The sequence below is a fragment of the Pinus tabuliformis genome, chromosome 4_2 (assembly GCF_031772625.1).
Source record: "Pinus tabuliformis cultivar Carrire ecotype Pingquan chromosome 4_2, CPIR1, whole genome shotgun sequence".
Classification (NCBI taxonomy): Eukaryota; Viridiplantae; Streptophyta; class Pinopsida; order Pinales; family Pinaceae; genus Pinus; species Pinus tabuliformis.
Window position 1 is genome coordinate 492,758,196 of NC_142304.1, and position 26,449 is coordinate 492,784,644.

The 26,449-nt window shown below is 34.9% G+C and overlaps 1 protein-coding gene across 1 annotated transcript in view; it reads right to left on the reverse strand.

Moving 5' to 3' along the window:
• Positions 1 to 2,116: 2,116 nt before the first annotated feature.
• LOC149170123 (disease resistance protein Roq1-like) overlaps positions 2,117 to 26,449 on the reverse strand; it is a 72,295-nt gene continuing 47,962 nt past the window's right edge. Inside the window, exon 8 of the mRNA XM_089425454.1 lies at positions 2,117 to 2,296. Coding sequence (XP_089281580.1) covers positions 2,117 to 2,296 — 180 coding nt within the window. The remainder of the gene's footprint in view (positions 2,297 to 26,449) is intronic.

The following is a 26,449-nucleotide window of genomic DNA, read 5'->3' on the forward strand; positions in this document are numbered from 1 at the left end:
TGAGAATCCCTCCTGCTGTGTTGTCTGCTTTAACTTCTAGATATTCATACTTGATGAGCCATTTGCTATGTATCTCTCTTATTTTATCTATTGAACATTTTGTTTCCTGGATAAACACCATATCTGGTTTTTCTTCTTTTATTCTGTTGCTAAGATTTCTCTGTTTCCTTTTACTTCCTAGACCCCTAATATTCCAGGTTGTAAGCTTCATTAAGAAAGATTTGTAAATGAGTAACTAGTGAGATCTTTCATCTTACCTGAGTTGATCATGAGTTTCCCACACTCTATCAGTAGCTCATTTTGTCTTTTTCTTCCTTGTTTCCTTCCTGGGTTCTTGGGAGCGTGTCCTAATGTATCCTCCATTGTTTTTACTCCTCTGTTTTCCTTGCTATCATGGTTTCTTTTGATTCCAAAACCCTTTGCTTGAGATCTCCAAAGGAAGAGTTGTTGTACTCTGTCGAACTCCTCTTGAGGTAGAGAATCAACCCCTTTGGTGGTTCCCTACTCCAGGAACTTTTCTAGATCAAGATTCTCCCTTTCAAGAATTTCCTGCAAGTCATGGTCCTCCGTTCCAACCTCGCTTGGGGTCATCTCATGGTCCCTGTCAAGTTCCATAGTGCTTGGCTGATCCTCCTTTAGTTTGTTGTTTACAGGAACATCCTCCATTCTATCATCTTTTTCCTTCTCTGCTGGACTATCCTCCAATACCTAGTTCATCCCATTGTTCCCATCTTCTTCTTCTAATATCTTGAATCTGTTATGACCTGGTTGCTTCTCCTCGTAGATTTTCTTCTGGTTCTTTTTCCCTCCTTTCCCTTTGCCTCCCACCTTGGTAAATCCTTTGGTATCTTTGCCTGTGTTGGTTTTGATATTACTCTCCATTTTGTTTGATGGGCAGTATCTGAAGAGGTGCTCGTGTTCATGACATTTGCAACCTCTGAATGGGACATGTTCATAGTCCACTGCCTGCACCCATTCTTCATCATATACTTCTAGAATGATTCCGTCCGAAAGTGCTCCAGATAGGTCCATTTATACGCACATTCGGGCAAAGGAGGTATATTTTCTTCGTAGATTCACTTCTGATATTTTTAAAAAATGACCTAGTTTATTGCCTAAGGCCTTTAAGGACTCTGGAAACCAATAATCTAAAGGTAGGGAGTAGAGTCTTATCCATACCGGTACTGATGTGAATGTCTCGCACTCTGGGACAAAATTCATCACCCATGGTCGCATGTATAGGCATGTCGCAGCATAAAATATGGTCCTCCTTCGAACACTTTGTCTTTGTCTACTAGGTTTGCGAACACTACTACGAAGAAACCCTTGGACCCAAGGTGAAGATTTATTTCCCCCTTAGGTTTCTAGTTGTTCTTTATCCAAGCATGCAAAGCCTTCTCCGTTGGCCATATCCCCATAAATTTGCATATTATGGCATAAGTCGTCATGTGATCCCTATGCACCTGCAGCGCTGGGTCACTTAAAACAACCTAGGGTGTAATGGTAGACTTAGGTTTACAGAGGCCTGTCATATTCTTGTGCTCAGTTCTCTACCTGCCTCCTCCTGTACTTTTCTCTCCTCTGACTTCCTCCGGATTCTCCTCCTGTTCCTGTGAACTGATATTTTTCTATTTTTCTCTGTTGATACTCCCAGTTTCTGCCTCCAATGGTTTCTTGAAGCGGCTCGAAACTGCATGACTGTAGGAGGGAGTGGAACTCCCCCCTCCTCGCCCCTCCATGGTGACCAGCTCTGAACCCTGTCGCAAACCCTAGTTTGTCTTCCCCGCAATGCCGCTCTCTGCAACCAAGTATTAAACCTTGATTATCAAAATCATTTCCATAAAAATAAAAAACCCAATCTTTCAAATATTTCACTTTGAAATTAAAATTTTAAATACCAAGCTACTCTATTTCATTTTTGTATTATGTTTTCAATTTTTTTTATTAAAACTGTTGACACCTAATCCTCAACGGATGGGTGAACTGGAACATGAACAGTCATCAAGAAGATGAACTGTCCCGTCTCCTTTTTGTATATAAACAGTAGTTCTCTAATGAAATAATATCTCAGTTTTTTCTTCCGCTCATACTGGAGTTACCCTGGCCTGACATGGTATCAGAGCACAGGTCCCAGAACCCTTGTAACTCCTCTGGCCATAATGCCTCTGCCTGAACGTTTGCCATAATGCCTCTGTCCTGCGCTGCTCTGCCTCTGTCTGATATTCCTCTGACAGATATCTCTGCGCTCTCTGACTAACCTGAACGCCTGAGACTGCGCACTGCCCGGTTTGAACGCCTGCGTTATTTGTCAGCCCATCTATTGCACTGAATACGGAAATCCTGAGCAGATGCTGGAGCGTTACGAGCTGCTTGTAATAGACTCTCTTTTGCATCTGTGTACTCTAGCTGTATTGTTCGTATTATTGATTTGAATGAGCTTCAAACCGCGGAGCTTTGGATCTGTTGCAGTTCGATGTAACGCAAGAAGGGTACGTTTTGAGCTTCGACTGCTATGGAAGCCGCAGCAGGAGGTATTGAAACACTTTACTAATTATCATCTCATCTAGATATCTCATCTCCAATTCATTGTCCCTGCAACCGTTTCGACTGCTCTCTGGCTTAAGTATTTTACAAAAATATTGGTTTCGTTTCTGATTAAAGGGAGCATCAAAACATCTAAGTTTGAATCCTTGATTTTGCTCTGGCATTATTACATAAATGATGATGTGAAGGTTCCATGTTGCGTGGCGGTAGTTGTTTTACGGTGTAGAGCAAGAAGACAAGTGCGCAGCACAGACATTGGGAAACCCTTGTATATTCAGATCTTTGAGAATAAAATCGCAACAATTTTTGCTGAAACAGTGAAAGTTTAAAACGTGCTCCTCTTTGCTAAGATAATGTGATTTTGATGCGCTGTTTTTTGCTGATGAACCGTGCTCCTCTTTGCTGATGAACCGTGCTCCTCTTTGCCAAGTCTCTTATGCTTTCTCAAATGGTGCTGAACGCTGGTCAAAACTCTAATGCCTCTGCATTGAATAAAATTGTTGAACCCTGCATTGAAATACGTCGTATATGACAACATATGCATTGCAGTAAGCGTTGGAACAGGTAGGTACATTGAACAGTATGCATACATTATTGTAATGTGCAGCGCTGACCACATATGAAACGCTGGTTTATCTATGAAACGTTGAAAACTCCTGTAATGTGTGCAGCATATATATATGTACATTGTTTAAGGGGGTCGAGCCTGTCTACACATCATCTGTTTCAAAGGATTATATTTTAAGACTTGGAGATGCTGATGAAAGGATTTAAAATCATCAGCCTTTGATTTGAATGCCTATGATATTGCACAAGTTTTGTTCATTCAAAGCAGTTGTAATATTACACAGTATTTTTTTATCATTTGAATGATAATGCTGCTTTGAAAAGTTAAAGCATTAAAGTGATATTGAAGTGAGGAAATTTTTTATTATCAGCAGAAATAATTTTGTTACAGTATGCATTCAAGAGAAAGAAGAAGATATTTCAGAGGCAGGGGGGGCAGACACCCTCAAGAAGAAAAGGCAGACTTACATTGCATTCGCTGCAAACGAAATGGATCACATGATGCTTCTACATGCAAGCTACCATGGGACAAAATAGAGCAGAGAAGAAACCAGCAGAAAGGTAAAACTGATGACACAGACAAAGGTAAAGCACCTGAATCCGCTCACTATATTGAGGCACAATGTAACATTGGAGTAAATGAAGATTTGTTTAATGCTTCACTTGCTTCTTCGAAAAATGATTGGTTGCTTGACTCAGGAGCAACCTGTCATATGACTCATAGGAAATTTTTTTTTGAAGATTTCACTGACAATGTTGATGGAGCTGTATACTTTGCAGATCAGTCAAAAATCAAGCCATCGGGGCTTGGCACAATCAGGCTTAAACTGCCTGGTCTTCCAGACTTTCTTCTGGATCATGTTCTATATCTCCCACAGCTCAAGAGAAACTTGCTGTCCTTGGTCCACATCCGCCAGCAAGGTCACTCCATTCATATGTTTGATGGAAAGCTTGAGGTAAGAAAGGCATCTGACCACTCACTTGTCATGAGGGGAATAGAAGAAGAAAGACTTCTTAAACTGCAAGGAACCTCTGCTCATGCACAACATTTCTCATATATTTCTCATCATGAAGAAAGTACACTTCCATCAAGTTTATTATGGCATGCTAGATTTGGACATTTAAACTATGACAGTCTTCGCTTATTAAAGAAAAATGGTGTTGCCGGTTTGCCTACAATTCCTAGAAAACATAAGCAATGTGATGCTTGCATTCTAGGAAAGCATAGCAAACAGTCTTTTCATGATTCACATTCAAGAGCACATAGGAAGCTTGAACTTATTCATTCAAATTTATGTGGTCCAATGCATGTTCCTTCTGCAAATGGAAATAAATATATCATGACATTTACTGATGATTACACCATAATGTGTTGGGTTTACTTGTTGAAGAACAAATCTAATGCTTTTCAAACATTCAAGAATTTTCATAAGTGGATTGAAAATGATGCACAATCTCATATTGGGTCTGTTCGCACCGATAATGGAAAAGAATATACATCAAATGAATTTGAAAACTATCTTCGCCAACATGGGATTAAACATCAAACAACTGTGCCTTATAATCCTCAACAGAATGGTGTAGCTGAAAGAATGAACAGAACAATCTTGAATATGGTACGATCCATGTTTTTCTTCAAAAATGTAAAGATAATGTTTTGGGCTGATGCTGTTCTATGTGCTGCATATATAAAGAATAGATGTCCATCTAGTGCTATAAGAAACAAGACTCCTTATGAATTGTGGTATGGACATGTTCCTTCGGTAAAACATCTCAGGATCTTTGGTTCCCCCTGTTATGCTTTAATACCAAAGGTACATAGAAACAAACTTGGTGCTAGAAGTCGTAAGTGTATCTTCCTGGGGTATTCAAACATCTCTAAAGCATACCGTCTCTATGATGAAGTAAATAAAAAGTTTGTTGTATCTAGAGATGTCATTTTTCTTGAATCATCCAAATCTGACAGTGTTGTTGAGCGGCAACTTGATCACTTGGATAGATTCACAAAACCGAAATCATTTCAAGAGTTTGATAATCAGATTCCACATCTTGAAGGGGGGATTCCTATACTAGATCAACATGTGGAATCTTCTTCTGAAGAACAATCTCCCCTGCATGACACTCCAACAACGGATGATGCTTTAAGTGATGTAATTGATAGAATTGGGAGACTCAATCTTGATTCAGACCCAACTCAATCAAAAGAGCAGCCTGGACCATCTCAGAAAGGTCCCCCAAAGTGGCTGACAAAGACACTTGAAAGTGTTCATCCTGATGAAATCGGAAAAACAGGAACCAGAAATACAAACCGACAAGATGGAGGTGATGTAGATAACTCTAATTCACCTATTGATATGGATGTTACTTATGATTGTGAATTGAACTTGTCTACAGATTTTGAACCAATTTCCTTCAAAGAAGTTGCTTCTCATGATGAATGGAAAGAAGCGATGCAGAAGGAGTATGATGCCCTCATAAAGAATGGCACTTGGAAGCTGGTTGATCCTCCATTTGGAACCAAACCAATTGGCTGCAAGTGGGTCTACAAGAACAAGTACAAAGCTGATGGCTCACTTGACAAGCACAAAGCTAGGCTTGTGGCAAAAGGTTTTGCACAGAAGGAAGGGGTCGATTATGAGGAAACTTTTGCCCCCACAGCAAAATGGGCCACCATCCAGACACTCTTTGCACTAGCTGCTCAGAACGGCTGGAAAGTCCATCAAATGGATGTAAAAACTGCATTCTTGAATGGAGATCTAAAAGAGAATGTTTTTATGTCCCAGCCTGAAGGATTTGCTGTGAAAGGACATGAACATAAAGTATGCAAACTTGTGAAGTCCTTGTATGGCCTCAAACAAGCACCACGAGCCTGGTATGAAAAACTAACTGAGCATCTTCTGAAACTCAACTTCAAACATTTTGATCTTGATGATGCAACTTTATTTGTCAAGAAAGTTGGCAAAACAGTTGTATATCTTGTGGTATATGTAGATGATCTTTTAATGACAGGGAACAATGAAAGCTATATTGCATCCATAAAGAAAGAATTAGGAAAAAGTTTTGAAATGACTAATTTGGGCTATGTTCATTACTATCTTGGCATTGAAGTAACCCAACATCCAAAATCCATATTTCTTTCTCAAAAGAAATACATTGGATATTTGTTAAACAGATTTGGCATGACAGAGTGCAATCCTCTTTCTACTCCAATGGAACAAAACTTGAAGCTCACATCTATTGAAGGAAAGGAATTTGAGGATGCAACAAAGTATAGACAGCTTGTAGGAAGTCTCATCTACCTCAATACTACCAGACCAGACATTTCATTTGCTGTTGGAATCCTCTCCAGGTTTATGCAAAAGCCTTGTGAGGGACATTGGTCTGCTGCAAAAAGAGTTCTAAGGTACTTGAAGGGAACTCAAGACCTTGGAATCAAGTATACACAGGTGGACGACTTCAGCTTGATTGGATACTCTGATTCAGACTTCGATGGAGACAAAGAAACTGGGGTATCTTATTCAGGATATACTATGAGTCTTGGATCAGGAGCTATCTCCTGGAGATCACGCAAACAATCAGTTCCTGCAGATTCCACAACAGAAGCAGAATACGTGGCAGCAGCTGAAGCAACGAAATAAATTGTGTGGCTCAGGAAAATTCTTGAAGATTTGCAGGTAAAACAAGTACAATCAACTCCACTCATGATTGATAACACCTCTGCAATAAAGTTGGCCAAGAACCCAAAGTTCCATGATCGTACTAAGCACATCAATACTAAATATCATATGATCCGACATCATGTTGAGGCCAAAACAATCCATCTCCGTCATTGTTCCACAAACGAGCAAATTGCAGACATCTTCACCAAAGCGCTTGGAAGAGAAAAGCTTGAAAGATTCAGAACGATGCTTGGACTCACCAACATCCCTTCAGATTAAGGGGGGGAATGTTGACACCTAATCCTCAACAGATGGGTGAACTGGAACCTGAACAGTCATCAAGAAGATGAACTGTTCCGTCTCCTTTTTGTATATAAACAGTAGTTCTCTAATGAAATAATATCTCAGTTTTTTCTTCCGCTCATACTGGAGTTACCCTGGCCTGACAAAAACACACCTTGTCCCTTTTTTATCTTTCACATCACTTTGAGGATGACTTCTTTTTTAAACTCCTTTATAATTTATTTCTTCCATATTGTGTGACTCCATAGATTGGTTATGGCTGGAAATTATGTTTGGGCCATTGGATATCCTTAAATTCCTGCCAAATCCCACCTAAAAATAATAATCAAAGGCCACAACAATGGTTTTTTTATTACATTTTTAATTTCCTCTCTCTTTGAGAGGGGAAAATTCACCGATCATTCAGACTTGCAATTTTCAAATCACCAGATTTCGGATGAATCAATGCCTAGTGGATAGTATTCTTCATCTTGAACTTGGAGATAGGTTGGTTTTCCATTGAAAAAATTTAAAATAATGTTTCAACTACTAAATTAAAACAAATTCATGAATATGTATCAATGATATATTTACTCAAGCCTAGTCACTCCGGGAGAGATAAAGTATATCAATGGAAAAAGAATAATGCATAAGAGGACTTATGTTGAAGTATATATAGGAGAATTATTTAGAAGATAGATCCATTATATGAGTCTAATAAATATCTAGTAAAATAAAAAATAAAGTAAATAGACATGCATGAAAATATTTTTCAAAGACAAGTGTATGCTTTAGAAAAAGTTTTTTTTAATATATAGAAATATGAAATTTTTATTTTATTTATTTATTTTATTTTTTCAAATTAGATTAAATTAGTTTTAATGTTGGATGGAAGAGATTGAGCTTAGATGCTCCTTGTCATAGTTTACTTTCCAGAAAATTAACTTATATCATCAATCTTTTCCTTAGAAATTTGAACTTGTAACTTAGTGAGGACTAAACCTCACAGAAACCAAATGGTCTACACTTTCTAGATATATATATATATATATATATCACCTTGACATATTAATTCAATCCAGTTAAGTCATGAAATTTGAAAATGGAATCAAGATTAAAGTTTTGCAATCTGTTTTGAGAAGAAAAAATTATATTAATCTATTTGAAATAAGATAATTTTAAAGATAAAATTTAAATTTTTATTCTACAATATATAAAATATTATACAGTAGTAAATATTAAAGTAGATTATTTTATTATTAGATTTATGAAGTTTTAAAATGGATTGAATGAATGTTGGAGATATTAACTCCTAATTGTCTTGTGATACTCCTTATCATTAGGTATTTTAATATTTACGATTTGTTTGTGTCATTTATAAGTTTGTTAGTTAGTTAGATTTGAGAGATTTAGTCCCAATAACATAGATTCGAGTTTTAGGTGTGGTTGACATATTCTCAACTAATTAAATTATCTAGCTAAGATGGTCTATATTTTTTTATTCCTAACTTCTTGTATAAATATGTGATAGTGTGATCATAATGAAATAATTTTTTTGTATATAATAATTTTATCTTGGTACCAGAGCTTGTCTGGGCTTGACTGCCTTACAAGAGGGCCTAGGAAAATGTAATAGTTATAAGTTTTAATCCTCTATAAATATGTAGGATTAGATTAGGTGAGAGCAGATTGTTTGTGTAAAGTTTTTGTGTGCCTATGTGGGTGAGTTTGTTGACGATGTGGAGATCCATGACCAAGAAAAGATAAAAGCCATCATTTATTGGTAATTATTGCTATTGTCTGATGTTAAGCAGTATTGGAAGAAGGTGGGTGAAGTTATTATACCACCAAGAACCATTTCAACCTCGTGATGACAAACAATCAATTACAAATAGAAAACAAGAATCAATTTCTAGGTTCAAAGCGTTTATAATGTAGAAGTTTCCTCCATGGAAGTATATCATAGTTAGCACTCTGACCTTTCTGTTGTCATTTATGGCACAATTAAGAAGGAATATGCATGCCCAAACATCGATGGTGTCATTGAGCTACATTTATGGAATCAATGCCATCAATGAAGGCTCCATGAGAGCAAGGCACTAATATATGATGGTAGTTGTAGATGTATCCATCTCCATACAACCTTACGAGGACCCCAGTAAACTCCATAGTTACTCTTTTTATTTCCATTTGTGCTAAAATTTTTCATAAGTGGTGGAGTTATGACAATGGCATTCAGAAATAGAAATTGTTCAGTGTGGTCACTTCACATTGTACAGATGTAATATCTTGAATTATTTTGGACGAGTATGGGCGAGTATCACATTTTATTGTATGCTGAAATGTCTAATTATTTCATCAATTGTATCTCTTTATTTTGAATTGTACTTGCACATGATTTGGCATAGGAATTAGAATATTTCAGTGACCTATGCATTATTTGAGGTGTACAAAGGATGATTAAGAAGGTTTTGGTGGTTGTGTAGTTATATTATGTTTTATTATAAAAGTATTGTTATATTTATTTTTTGTTTGTAAAATAAATTATTAATAATTCCTAGGATCATATAAAGGTCATGTTATAACATTGGTTGTAGATACATTTAATAGCTAGATTTATTTCCTAAATAACTGGTGATTACAATGGATGACACCCATGCACCTCATTAGATGGAAGTACGCCAATAGAATGGCTAGTAGTTCAATCATTACAAACATGAGATTGGTTTAGTGGTATGGATCAATTGTATATTAAAGAGATATCGTGAAAGTAAAGTTTAGTATGCATGGCTATCCAGTTAGTTTGAGAGTTATGGATCTAAGGGCCCTCATTAGTTATTGAAGACACGAGAGTGGTATGATAGTGAGGTTATGTAACTTGGTGTGGTACAATGATTAATTTTAGGAGATTTGTGATTTAGGAGTTTAGAAGTGGAACTCGGGAATTCAACTTGGGAGCTACACCTTTACGAAGGTTATGTGACAAGTTGATGGAGTTCATAATATATGATATTTCATAATTATTAGAGAAGTTGATGAAGACTAAACTAGAGAAAATATTAGGACAAGTATTCGTTAAGGGAGATTGTTGGAGATATTAAATCCTACTTTTCTTGTGATTAATACTAAATATTATTCATCATATGTATTGTAATCTCTACGTGAGTTGTTTGTATTGTTTAGGAGTTTGTTAATTAGTTGGCTTTTAGATATTTAGTCCAACAAAGATAATTCCCGGTCTTAAGTGTGGTTGAGATATTCTCTCAACTAATTAGATTGTGTGGCAAATATAGTCAATCTATTTTACTGTCTAACTAGTTGTATAAATATACTAACATAGATCCATCTTAAATCTGGATCTAAGAAGCGTCGAGAGGGTTCAAGTCCAGAGTTAAGATGGATCTATGCTAGTACTTTTGCATTCCATAATGGATTTCTCAAGTCTTTAAATAGGATTCATGATAACAAATACCACAGACTATGCAATACCATGGGCTTGTGAACCACCATCTGTAAACCCATCAAATGGCTAAAACAAACTTATCTTAATAATTATTATTTTTAAATTTAAATTTTATTTTAAATAATTTGATTAGGTCATCATAGCATTACATTATATTACATAACATTTTACAACATTTTTGCCATACTAAGTTATAAATCACCTCTCCATGCAATAATATTGTAATCATAATCAAATATATATGAAATATAGTTTTGAGTGCATAAATATTTTATCTTTGAACATTTAAAATTGATTTATACTCAAGTTATTACTTACACATATATAAATATGTTAAAATACAATTTCAATTATCATCAAAATGCTTATATTTACATTACAATAATATTTTTATATAAATATCATTATATTTATAGTAGTTTTATTTTTGTTTAAATTTTCTCTCTTTATATAATTCTTTACCATATGAATACATATAAAATCTATCTAATTTTAATACACATACATAACTATATATATTTTTTCTGATACGTATATTTATACTTTGCTAACATAGACTATCACTATTATTATTTATTACCATCCTAGATCTATCTCAACTTTGAATCTATCATGTGTTAGGAGAGATCAAATCTCTTGAGGTGTAAGCCTATTTTTGAGTGCAAAACTTGTGCAAAGGTTTACACCTCAAGATATTTAATCCCTCTAGAAACTTGAAAGATCTGGAGTTGAGATGGATCTAGGTTGGTTTCTATTGTGTGAGGCCACACACAATTTGTTCAACATATGATTAATATGATCATTGTAAATATGTTAAATATGTCTAAGATTAATTTGATGAGTTCTTTCTCTTTTGCATCTCATTCACATTGGACCTGTATTTGTACTAAATACTTAAATTCCATCATATGACTCCTCATACACATGACACATTTGAACTTGAGCAAATCGATAAAACCTTTCATGAAAAAGATAATATGCAATATTCATATCCGTGAGAGTTACAAGTTGAGCTTGGGAATAGATATCTTTTAAATTTATTTTTTCATAGGATTTTTTTATGCGTCTTTTATTTTGCCCATATTGGCTTAATATTAATTTTTTTGTTGGTATGCTCTTTATTGTTCAACTTTTCATTTCATTTATTACTCATGCCCTTGAGTTGTCATTCCCTTTGCCTTCTTTTGTTGATTTCCTCTTGACACTCTATTGACAGGGAAAAAATGCACCACCAACGTAAGGAGATCTCCCTGGTGTGAAGTCCCAATTAGACCTCACAACATTTGGAATAAGAGTCCTATCAAGTATGTGGGCCCAACTGCCACCATGTTTGTGCCTTTTCTCTTGGGTTTTAAATGAAGAAATATAAATGTGAGGTGAGCCTGAAATAACCGAAGAGTAAGGAAAAATTAACCCACAAATGATAAACTTGCAATACAAAATATAATATCATAACAAGAAAACAATCAGACCATGTACATCTCAAGAGGAATCAATTAGCTAAAACCATCTAAGACATAAAAGAGTAAAAGAGCACTAAAAACTAATTGTAAAGTAGTTCACAAATAATAACTAATGTAATATGTGGAACGAAAGAGCAGAGATACATAGGCAATCAAACGATTTATAAGCCCCAAATTATTTCATCAACATACAACTCACGTGAAAGAAAACACGCACGCACAACAAAAGTACTAGATAGCCATTAGAAACATCATGAAAGTGCACGAGAATCTATGCCAAGAGTGAAGAGCTTCTCATTGATGATGTTGCAATTTCAAGTACATGTACCATATGTCCATCAAAATCTAATAGTGGAAGGTGGGATGATCATATAATCTCCCAGATAAGTCCTAAGCCTCAACACAACTCGCTCTAAAATCACCAAGAGTAAGAGTGCTCACAAACCTAAGTGCCAAAAGAATCAAGTGCTAAAATCCCTTATCTTAGAGGCATGAGGATATATTCATACAAATGGGTAGGTGACTCTTCACCTTCTCCATGATTATTCAATTTCCTCATGACATATCCTATTCCTAGTGACTTTTCATCTTTTTCCATTTTCATAACTATGACAAAATTTACAATATGACAAAATAAATGTGATGGATGAGGTCATTATTTGTGTTACTTCTCCCTTTACATGCAAGTGACTACTTCATTCGTACATGAAAGTTTGATTACTTTCGTTGTGCTTGATTCTCCTTGGATTTGAATGAGTTCCAAGTTGCTTGTTCAGCTTTCACATCTTAACAAATATGGTCAAATTTTGCAACGAAACTTTTTGTATAGTTCCTAATAACAAATGTGCACCCTTCCTCATTTTAACAACCTCCTCAAGTTCCTTAATCAATGTGACATGCTTAATACCAACAACATTGGAAAGCCAAATAGCTTGAATTCTTTGGATCCTCTCTAAAATTGTATGAAAAGATGACTCAAAAGAGTGGTCTTCCCATTGTTTTGAGGACCCACAATGGAAAAAATAACATACAAAAGGGAAAAAACTAACAAATCCATATCCTTCATGAAATATTAAACTCAACTTCCTAGAAGACACCTTGTCTATCAATAAGCCGAATGGAGCAACATGGTTCCTTATCTCATAGCTACTACCCCGTTTTACTTGTGGTGAATTTGATGACAATAATCCACTAGCTATTCCCCTTCACTAGATGTTTTCATATTCTGAGAAGCCTTTAACTTTGCTAATGGTTGAGATATTCACCTAGATTGATAACACATAATAAACTAAAAAGTGTCTGGTATGGTAGTAATAATCAAAGCTCGAGCATGTCAGTTTAGGTCATCAATATTAGCGTTTGTTCCACATATTCTCTCAATGTTAGTGTAGTGTAGACTACAAATAAGGTATTTGAAAAGTGAGCTATACCACATTCAAAAAAGCACCAAACCACCATGCCAAACTTTAGCATATTGACATATTTGATGGTGATCCATAAATAATATTCCATGATGGGGGATGGGCCAATCTATGTTTCCATTGCTAAAACAAATTTATATAGTTTCTTTACCAATACTAAAGCATCCTACATATTGTATCCTTAGTTTAAATTATTTGGTTTCCTTCCTGTTCAAGGGATTGACTGCACTATTTTCCTCTTTGAGTACAATCTACTAAAAACTGCAATATGATATAATAACCTTGATATTATACTTATTATATATGTTTTATTTCTTATTCTCCCAAACGAACATTCCAACAATTTTCCCTGTTGCTTGTAAATGACACTTTAAAATCTTATTTGGAAACTATTCATTTGGTTTGAAAAAATATATTGTATTCAAGTTAACATAGACCAAAAGGATATCCCAATAATCCATCAAAATTCCATGTAATAGAACCTTGGATTCAAGAGAAGTAGTAAATGATTGAATTTCTTTTGTTAACTTGTCATCTTTCCTCAAAATTGTAACCTCATAATTGAATAATACTGCTATATATTTTCTACTTGCATAGAATACAATTAATCTTCCCTTATTCTCAACATAGTGTTCTTTACAAGTTAACAACCAATGTTGAATTATTTTTGCCCTCTGATTGGAAACCAGCTGGAAATGCTTCTATGGTTAAGATTGATTTCTTCATCCTTTATAAAAATACACACTAATAACTCCAGGAGACCTCTCAACATGAAATTTTGTGACATAGAATGTCATCAAATGAGATTCCAGTGAATATTCCATCTCAATGTTTTGTAATGCATCTAATGATTACTCAAGCAACAAATAAGAAACCCTCTATTAGGTATTCACTAACAATTCAACAACTTTGTAAGGAACCACGATTTCTTGATTATACCCTAGTATGTATAGCCAAGCTCTTGTCCTGCTAGGGCATTCATATCACATGTTCTCTCTATAGCAATTTTCGTGGTAAATTTATTAAAGTTTTAACACACTTTTGAGACTCTCCTCATGCCTTATGACAATGCTTGTATACCAATGCAATCCTAGGTCATAGTAACGAGAAGACTTTAAGATAAAAACATAAATCACTCCAATGGCTACTAAGTATAAAGAAAATGGTGCCTATCGTGACTTTTAACCTTGGCATGAAGCATAACTCATAAAATCAAACCATACTTTCTTTCACATCATCCTTTTGCTACTTTTCCCTTTTCTGCTCAAGTTTGAATGCTTTTCAACAAATAATATCGCAAGACTTTGACTGGTAATAAAAGTACCTTGATCAAGTGAATTAGAAGAGAGACTAGGGTTATCGATGATGGGCCTCCCAAATAGGTATAATTTAAGTCCCATTTAACCATCCCTTGACATTTGATAATGTATTTTTCAAGCTATAATGTGTTCTTAGGAAGGTTAGGAGATAATTGTTATATCATGTGGCTTAATACATTAAATGTGTAGGATATTTAGGATTTTATGTGCATATCACGTTGGAGACCAATGTGAGAGAATTAAGGAGGCTTGTTCCTTGCTACAAGCTAGTCACAACTCGGTTGGCTTATGAGCAGTTACTCCCTCTTCTTAGCTGTGAGTACACCAAGGGAACAAATCCACTTTTTTAGGAGTTTTGGAGGGATTTTTTTCCTCCCTTCAAGGAGGTTGCCTCTCACCCACTTTTTGTATAAATAATAAATCCTAACATCTTATTAGGTATTCGAATTCTAGAGAAAGATAGTGAATATAAGAGGAGACTTCTGCCTATTGCTTTAGTTGTTATGTTGCATGTTTGAACACTTTTGAGGATAATGAAAAGAATTTCTTTGTTCTAAGTTTTAGTTTGCTTCAAGGGACCTAAGTCTCCTTGGGTTAGGACCCAACCCAAGTGCTCAAGCCCCTTCCTTTGTATATTTGTTTTTCATGCATTTATTCTAGTTTTGATTTATGCAAATACTATTTATAGAGAAAAACATTGTACTTGCAGGTTTATGCGTGAGCTCCTTGTTGAAGCTTCATTGTGTGCCTTATGATGGTAAGAACCAAAAATATTTTTATTTATGCAATAAGTATTTCCCACTATAAATTCAACTCATCATTTCTATTTTCATTTTGTTTTCTGAAATTTGTAGTTTGATAACTTCTTAATCATCTTGTTTTTATTAGTTAAATATGTACTTTTCTTGTAGATAGAATACATTGTTTCATAGATTGGATTAACATCATTTTTCATACATTAGCATCACCTTCCTCATCACCTTCTCCTTCAATACTCTTCATTTCTATAAATTGTTTGCATGTTGAAAACTACCTAACTGAGCTATAGGAAATTTCTAGCCTCGTTTCTTCCCTGCATAAGTTAGATCATTAAGTGTACCTGAGCTTGGTAAGGTCCCTCACCCCCTTCCACAACCTTCAATATTATTTTCCATACTCCAAGACTCCAACTCAATCACAAAATCCATAAAAGTGCTCTTGAATGCTTCTTGTAGCAAAATAGGGCATCCAATAGTAAAACACATATTTCTTCAAATTGCTTCCATAATTGCATCCAAAAAATTTCCTTCACTTCTAGTCACTCCACAATGCCATTTTAGCCTTGAATATGGATTTAAGAAGACCAGAGACCCCCTAGGAACTTTGCTTTGATAGTTGTAATTTCATTCTTGCAATTAGGTTACACTCCTTATGGTTATACTACTTCTGCTATTTGTTAAATAGAGTGAGATTGGTTTACTGTCAACATTCTTGAGCATTTGCTTTGTCTTCTTGCAAGTAGAATAGAGTTTACTTTAGTCATTTCATTTCCTACAATAAGATAGGCTTATTTCCTACAAATTAGAATAGAATTCCATTCTGTCATTTGTTTTCTACAAAATAGATTAGGGTTTTTTTCTGTCATTTACTTTCATGCACAGATTAGGGTTTCCTTTATCTCATTTAATTTTCTATAGTAGAATAGGTTCTATTTCAATTAAAAAAATCCTGCAAATTTAAGATAGGTTTGTTTTCCATTCACTATTTTTCTCAAGTATCTCATGTAGTATAGTGGTCTCTGTGAATCTTAATTCACTTCACTACATCATGTCAACCTAAGTAGAACATTTCGTGCTATACATATAGTATTGATACCTCTTAAGTTTGTACAAACTTCAGATTGATAATTAAAGTTGATTGCCTTGGGAGTTGAAACATTCTTGTCTTAATATTGGGGTTCATCATTTTTTTGGCACTATTTTTAGGGAGATTTCGAAGTAGGTATTGTTTCTTTACTTTAAGTTGGTTCTTTCTCATTTGAATTCTTGAAAAAACACAAAAAAATTGCATCAACGTTTTTGTTCATAAATACAAAAAAAGACAAAAAGAAGTTCATTTATTTCATTCCTTGTAATGTAAGAGATAACTCAGGGAAATATTTTTATAAAACCCCCACTTCTACAAGTAGTCAACCTTCACTTTTTGGTGATTGTGGACCTCCTACTCTATCTACAGAAGATTTAGAGGCCTTTTTGGGTGAGAAACCAAAGATTATTTAGGAGATTATAGGAGAAGAGGAAACTCCATCACCCACTGAAAATATGGCTAGAAATAGGTAGCCTAAAGTCTTCCCTTTTAGAGAGATAAATGGGGAAGCTAAAATGAAGAATATTAGCCCCATTTCTCTTCCACACATTTATGGAATGGCTTGTAATGACCATGACACATTCATGTTTTAATTTGATGTAGTTTGTAGGACATGATTATACCTCTAATGAGAAGAAACTTAAATTATTTCCTTCTACCCTCAAGGATGCAACCTTGCATTGGTTCATGTGTTTAGAAGGAGGCAACATTACTAGATGGGCTCATATGGAAAAAACATTCAACACAAAGTGCAAGGACTATTGCAGGGCAAGGGACATAAAAGAAGAAATTTTCAAAATGACTCAAGGGATAGATGAATCGTTAGAGGAATTTGAAGAAAGATTCTAGTTGAGCTACTAGAGGGCTAAATTCACCCTTGATATAGAATCAATGAAGTTAGTTTTACTTCGAGGCGTCAGAGAAGAGTTGGTGGAGACCCTCAAAATGTTTTTGAATGTAGATATTTACCAACTCAATTATGGGGACATTAAAACAATGTTCAATAATCACTCTAGAGTTGTAAGGAAAAGAGGTAGATCCAACCATTTATAAGAATCAATGTGCTAACCTTCTTTATGGGATCAGGAAATTCATCTTGTCTAAGATATGAGATTGTTTTCCAAATATCAAGTATACCAAAAAAATCAATGTTTCTAGGTAGCTTTACCATGGCTTAATAGAATGTAAGATACTTTTCCGATACCAAGTGCACCATCTCATCATAAGTATCTTGAATCAAACTAACTTTTATATGAATATATGAGTCATTATTGAAGGTGAAATTCCCATCATAAATTAGGTCTTACCTTGCTATCCAATATTACAGTTGAAACAATATATTATACGGTTATGAAACCAACTCACAAAAAGATAGAAATGATAGATCAACTCCTTAGAATTCAGCCTCTTCGAGGGGGCAACCTCCTTTACATTACACAAATGAACAATTCTTGGATTATACAAATGACTAAACCTCCCTTCTATATATAGGAGTCTAAGGGGTCAAAATATAATCAAGCTGACATAATAGTAATAACATAAGGGCACAACAATAACAATAGTGGGTTTCTATGGGGCACACTAATAACAATATGGGGACAATAGGGGCACAATAATAACAATAAGGGCTACAATGACAATAGCAATGGGGGAATCACTAGTATTATAGGGACCTAACATGCCCCTCTCCTTCCGAAAAGCGTTGTCTTGAACGCTTGAGTAGTTATGGATTCTTCTGTATAAAATTCTCATCCTCCCATGTGGAATCTTCAGCGGATAATTTCTTCCACTTGATGAGATTCTCTGAAATTGATCGATTTCGTAGCTGTCGAGTTCTTGTTTCTGTGATTGCTTCCGGTTCTAATATGATTTTTCCTTCCTCATCAAGTTCTGGCAATATTGTTTGAACTGGGAGCTTGTCACCTATAACCTTCTTTAAACATGAAACATGGAAAACTGGGTGCACTCGAGAAGCTGTAGGAAGCTCCAATTTGTATGCCATAGTACCAATCTTTTGCAACACCTTGTACGGACCATAATACTCTGGTGATAATTTATTATCCTTCTTAGCTTACTTGAGGGACATTTGTTTATATGGTTGTAGCCGTAGGAATACCCAGTCACCTACATCAAAACTTCTTTCGCTACGATGTTGATCTGCCTATTGTTTCATTCTATTCTGCGCCAACGTGAGGTTATCCTTTAAGAGTTGGAGAACTTATTATTGATGCTCGATGTGATGTTCCAATGCTTGAACCTTAGAATTTTCTCTTAAATATGATGTGATGGATGGTGGATGATATCCATAAAGTGCCATAAATGGGGTCATTTTTGCTGCAATATGGAAGGAAGTGTTATACCACCATTCAACCAGAGGCAACCATTTGAGCTAATTGAGTACCGAGACAAGAAAATAATTATGTCCAAAAATTTCCAGTGAAAATGGGATCTCTGTCGCTTACAATATTCTTTGGGTTTCCATGTAGCTTTTAAATTGTTTCCATAAATGCAGTAGAAACTGTACTGACTTTAAATGGATGCGATAATCCACAAAATTGTGTATACTTGGTAAGTCTGTCAACTACCACCATGATGACACTCTATCCTTCGGACTCGGGTAAACCTGTGATAAAATCCATTGAAACCTCCTCCCAACGTTGGCTTGGAATGGATAAAGGTTGTAATAGACCTGGGGTCTTAATTGTTTCAACTTTATTTTGTTGGCAAATCAAACATTCTGCCACAATCTTTTGAATATCTGATTTAAGGCCATCCCAAAAAAATCCTTCTTAACCATGTGGTAAGATTTTAAAAATCCTAAGTGCCCTCCTAAGGGAGAAGTGTGCAATTCCATAAGAATATTTTGTTTGAGTTGGGAATTCTTACATAGGTATAAGCAATCTTTGTACCATACTGAATCATTTTTCCAGCTAAATGTATCAGATGTATTGGGATCTTGTTGTAACTTTTGAATGAGTGCCCACACTTCTTCGTCATTCTTCCATTCATCCCTTGCTTCATTTGTCCAATCTGGTTGGATAATATAAATGGTGCACAACAATGCTTCCACATCCTCATCCTTTCTTGAGAGTGCACCTTCCACAACATTTTGCTTCCCTTTTTTATAGATGATTTCAAAGTCATAACCCAACATCTTTGTGACCCATTTTTGTTGCTCTTCAGAGGATAATCTTTGTTCTAAAAAGTATTTAAGACTATCATGATCGGTTTTTACCTTGAAGTGACTTCCCATTAGGTAGGGTCGTCATTTCTTAAGTGCATGTAGTATTTCCAACATTTCCTTCTCATAAATAGCTTTCTGTAAATACTTTTCTTTGATTGGACGACTTTCGAAAGCAATAGGTCTTTCATCTTGCATTAAAACAACACCAATTCCATTTCCTGAAGCATCACATTCCACAATAAAGGTTTTTGTGAAGTCCGGCATAGCTAAGACCGATGCTTGGCACATTTCCTCTTTAAGATGTTCGAAGGCCTTTATTGCTTCTGGAGTCAATGAAAATGCATCTTTCTTCAATAATGTTGTTAGAGGTGCTGCTATTCTCCCATAATTATTAACAAACTTGCAATAATACCCTATCAACTCGAGAAATCCTCGAAGATGCTTTATGGTTGTGGGGATTTTCCATTCCTTAATGGCTTTAATTTTGCTAGGGTCTACCTTAACATCGTCATGAGATACAATATGACCCAGATATTCCACCTCTTGTACTCCAAAGAAACATTTGAAGCTTTTTGCATATAATTGTTTCTCCTCCAATAGTTTGGGCACCCTGTCAACATGTTGAACATGATCCTTCCAAGACAATGTAGATTAGTATATCATCAAAAAATACTAACACAAATTTTCTAAGGAAGGGTTTGAAAATGGAATTCATCAACCTTGAAATGTAGAAGGTGCATTGGTAAGGCCAAAAGGCATGACCGAAAATTCATAATGACCCTCATGAGTTCTAAATGTTGTTTTCGGAATGTCTTTAGTCTTCATTCTGATGTGATGATATCCTAAACGAAGATCCAACTTGGTGAAGTAAATTGATCCATGCAATTCATCCAATAATTCATCAATGACAGGAATGGGAAATTCATCTTTTATAGTGAGCTTGTTAAGCTCCCTATAATCCGGACACATGCGCCATGATCCATCCTTCTTGTGCACCAATACTACTGGAGCAAAGAAAGAACTTTGACTAGGTTAAATTATACCAACCTCTAGCATTTCTGTAACCATACGTTCAATTTCACTCTTTTGGGCATAGGGATATCTGTACGGCCTGATGTTTGGAGGAACACTTCCTGGAATCAAATGAATAACATGATCATGATCACGAATAGGTGGGAGGCCTTTGGGAGTCTCAAATATCTTGGAATGATTGTCCAAGACTTTTTGGAGATCTAGAGAAATAGATGATTTCGATGTGGAAACCTCTAACGAACATAATTGTGCAATTACGCCTCGTTGTTCCTTCTTTAGAAGCTTTTTCATACCGTTAGAGATGATTATCTTTCCTGATTTCCCTGCAATACCCCTTAATTCAGCTTCCTTTCCTTCCGCACAAAATTTCATGAAAAGTTCTTGAAAATTAAAAGCTATTGTACCCAAAGATTGTAGCCATTGGACTCCTAGTACAACATCAGCACCACCCATTGGAATGGAAAGCATTGGGCTATTCAATACATATTCTCCCATGGATAACTTAATATTATGGCACTTTCCAGAGCAATTTATGGTTCCTCCACTTGCAACCATAACTTGACACTCTGGTGCTGGATATAGGAAGCAATTCGATTCCTTGGCTATCTTACAATGAATAAAATTCTGGGTACTTCCCGAACCAATCAACACTATTACCTTTTTCTTCTTGATATGTCTTTCTATCTTGATAGTTTGAGGAGTGGTAATTATAGCCAATGCATTACAAGATATGGTCAGATTCATTTCTTCTTTAACTAGGGTTTGTTCCTGGAGTATATCCTCTTCTTTTGACATTTCTTGTTCCTTTTCTTCCACCTCTTCAAAATCTATGTAGAATAATTTCTTCTCATCACACTTATGATCTTTAGTGTATTTGCTATCACAACTGTAACAAATCCCTTTTGCTCTTTTTTCTTCCAATTGTTGTGGTGTCAACCTTGTAGGTTGTGAAAGGCTAGGGTCAACAACACTTCCATCTTTATATTTGTGAGTGGTAGGCTTCCTGGTTGCCATAATTTTGTTTTCCATTTTTCTTGCTAGCCTGAATGCCTTCTCCAATGAATCAGGTTCCCAAAGGCGAACCTCATGTGGGACGTTATCCTTTAAAGTCCTTATGAACACATCAATCCTATGCTCCTCTGGAATATCTTTTACCCTTATGTTCAATTTTTGGAAGTCCTCAATGTGCTCCATCATTGAACCCTTTTGTTTGAGATTTATCAATTGGCTAAAAAAGGTGTTGCTTTTTGTATCCTCATAATGTGTTATCATTTCTTCCATAAAAATTGCCCAAGTGACAATTTGTTTACAAGAGCAAAGCTATCGATACCATACAAACTGATTTGGTTCCAAATATAAAGTTGTAATACATACCTTTGTGTGTTTTGCACATTATGGAGATCGAAAGATTACTCCATCTGTAGTATCTATGTTTCGGGATCCTTGCCATCAAACTTCCTCATATTGATTTTTGGAACACAGTGGGTCTTCAATCCAACATTAGAGTCTATGAAATCATGATTAACATTTCTTTTGTTCTCATCATGAGTTTCCTTTACTACCCTTTCACCATTAGTAACCATTTCTTGTAGCAACTTATTCAAATTTATCTTCAATTCTTCCATCTTAGCGTCCATGCCATTCATCTTAGCTTCCATGCCATCCATCTTAGCTTCCACACCATCCATCTTAACTTGCACGCCATTCATATTAGCTTCCACGCCATTCATCTTGGCTTCAGTTACCTTTTGTGAGAGTGAAATTTGTTGTACTTGGTCTTGTAATTTTGATATATCATGTTGCATTTCTTCCTCTTCTTCATGAGTCATGCTAGAGCTTTCAGGTTTCTTACTAGGTGTTTCCATTTTCTTTCTTCGGGGCATCAATTAATGCTAATAATTCTTCACTATTCCCTTTGAATTCCTTCAAACTAATTTTTCAAACCAATCTTATGCAAAATTTTAAAAAAACTACACACCATTTTTTCACTTTGTAAGAGCTCGATATTGAATCTGTTGTATCTATGTAACTGCAGATCTCGAATATCTGAAATTTCATCATGCAGTTTCCCTTTGTGTCCTCTTTCTAACCCCGCAAGTCTGATCAAGATTGGATTCTCCAAGGAAGAGTTATGCCAAATCTCCCACAGTGACCTGATTATAGACTAGTTCAGTAGAGAAAACTTGTATGAAGTTCCACGTGTCACTATTTCGACCTTAGTACTTGAACCTCATATACAAAAAACTACATGTCATCCTCTTTCTGAAACTTCTTACGAAATTTCAATCTGATGCTCAGAACAAAAGTTATGACGATTTTCCCTAGGTCACCTGTTTAGAATGTAATTCAGGAGTCTACAAAAACCCTAACTTCCTTAGATAATATCTCTGAAAATATAGCGAGACAAGCTCTAAAATTTAGACCCGAAGTTCAGAACGATTTCGGCTCAAATGGGTTTTTATTTTTAGCTTCTAAAACGTCGCAGAAAAAAAGTTATAGCGAAAATTCCATGATGGCCTGTTTGGAACAGTGAAACCCTAGAATCCAAACCTCTAATACCAAATGTTATGAAACCAGCTCATAAAAAGATAGAAAATATATATCAACACCTTAGAATTCAACCTCTTCGAGGGGGAAACCTCCTTTACATTACACAAATGAACAATTCTTGGATTATACAAATGACTAAACCTCCCTTCTATATATAGGAGTCTAAGGGGTCACAATATAATCACGCTGACATAACAGTAATAACATAAGGGCACAACAATAACAATAGTGAGTTTCTATGGGGTACACTAATAACAATATGGGGATTATAGGGGCACAATAATAACAATAAGGGCTACAATGACAATAGTAATGGGGGAATCACTAATATTATAGGGACCTAACATATACATACCTTATAACATTTAGATACCTTTGCACTTTGTATCACTTACTTGTCATAGGAAACAATAGCTCTTCTCTTCCTGCACTAGCCATCTTTTCCTGCACCTTAGATGATCCTCAAGAAGGATCCACTTATCACATCTCATCAGGAGGTTAGAAGTATCCAAATACTCAAATATACATGCAGGAAGTATAATCAATGATCAAATCAATAAATCTAAACAAAAGTAAAGACATAAAGAAGTAACATAAATCGAAAAAGTACTTATCTTCAATGAGAGGTGATCATCTCCCTCTTGAACCAACCTTCAAGAGTCATGACTGTCCATTGTCCATATAACATTTTTTCCTTCAATATTTCAACCAACTTCATCAATAACAAAGCTTAGTTTAGACTGTCTTATTTAGTGCTACATCAAACCTATCACAAGTGCTAGAACATCTTCACATTGATCATGCTAAGGTTTCTAAATTGGATATCTGAAATCTTTGTCATAATCCAAGGTTTCTTCCAAACCCTAACATCATAATATCCATCAAACCCTAATAATCAAATTGCCTAGGGTTTCCTTCAAACCCTAGTATTATTTTAGGTCTCCACCATCTTCTCTTGCTTCCATCAATGGTGTCTTCATAGGGGTGATATTCAATGACTTTTATTTAGCCCAACTCTGAAACTATGTTGATTTTTCTTAGGGCTATATTGTTATTTGCCTTGATAATTGTATTTCATTATTTGCATATTAAATTCACCTCACAACGTCATGAAATTATTCAAATTTACCACATTATTTAACAACATATGAAACTACATAGAAAGAACAATATCATCATCAATATAACGGATCATAAAGGAACAATAGAAGAAAAACATTGACACATAGAGACACCAGGATTGATCGGAGACTAGGGCAAAACCCATTGCGGGGAAAACCCTTTCAAATTCTTCTTCTTATTAGATTGTCATTGAATGATTTAGCAAAGACAGAGTACAATGATCTATATCTTCAACCATAAACCTATCCAACAAAATATACTAAACAACATCCATGATATGAATCCAACAATGATTATAATCAAAACCCTAATTTAGAATCATGTGGTTCGTTGTCACTGTCTGCTGTCAACTACCAAACTTTGCGGTCAACTGACGAAATATGCGATTAATTGACAAAACCAAACCTTAGGTCTGAAGCGCATGCATGACCCTGCGTGCTTGCGGTTATAGCCAAAAATAGTTTGTGTCAAGCCTACAGTAGAAAACAAAAAACCCTAACACGCATGAGATCTTTGGACCCTACAATCTCATATATGTGTGAGAAACCTTCAACGAACAAATGCAAACCTGTGTGACTCAAACCAAAAAAAGAAGAAGAATGATCATGATCATGATGTCCAAATGAGGGTCACTTGACTTGTATATATAGCCATCCACGGGTGTCCAATTTCTCTTTTGGGTCGCCCTGTTATTTTATGCACATGTGAGATTTAATTCAAAAATGCATTTTTCCTTATTCAAATTGAGCGCTTCAATTGTCAAAACTAATCCTCTCGAAAAAAAAATCTTGTCCCATAGTTCGAATTTACCACTAAACTACCAAATTAATACACACAAAATTAAATCATTACCAAATAAATTTAGTTTACAAAAATAAAAATAACCATTTTTTTAAAACACTAGTAATATAACTTACTCAAATGAGATATGGATAACGTTTATGTAGCTTGAATTATTATTTAATTAGTCAAGAGTGTTGAAGTCACATGCATCATCAAAAGATTGTTCAATGAGCATCAACTAAGACCTTTGAATTATTCAAGCGACTTAGGAAGCTTGGTTTAAGTATTACGAGATGAACATTGGTTCTTATTTAAAAAAATTCAAACTAAGTGAAATGAACTTTAGTTTTACTCTAAAACAAGAGATCGGAATCATATGATGTGCACACTCCATGTACTAAGTCTAAATACGATTAATTAAAGAGGATAAGGCAATAATAAACTATATCTTATATTATTCTTCCAACATGGCATGGTACTTATTTATAGTCTTATAGTAACTCCTTCCTCTCAAATATGTTTAAAAGGAAAAAAAATCCTAAACAAAAGATTATTCCATAATAATTTTGAGAAGTCAAAACAAACTTGTAAGTATTTTCCAACAAAACACAATAAAGTGAAAAGGACCCTATGAGAGAAAACTTGACTTCTTGAAGATTCCTAAACGTTGATTGAAAAAAAAAGAAAAAGAAATAAATACAATAAAAAATGGAAATTGGATATATAAGTGTTGGATAATACATGTTATTTGGTATATTTATTTTAGAATAGAGTTTTTAAAAATTTGGTTTAATTATAAATAATTATTAGATGAAAGAAAAAAAATCCTAAACAAAAGATTATTCCATAATAATTTTGAGAAGTCAAAACAAACTTGTAAGTATTTTCCAACAAAACACAATAAAGTGAAAAGGACCCTATGAGAGAAAACTTGACTTCTTGAAGATTCCTAAACGTGGATTGAAAAAAAAAGAAAAAGAAATAAATACAATAAAAAATGGAAATTGGATATATAAGTGTTGGATAATACATGTTATTTGGTATATTTATTTTAGAATAGAGTTTTTAAAAATTTGGTTTAATTATAAATAATTATTAGATGAAAGAAAAAAAATCCTAAACAAAAGATTATTCCATAATAATTTTGAGAAGTCAAAACAAACTTGTAAGTATTTTCCAACAAAACACAATAAAGTGAAAAGGACCCTATGAGAG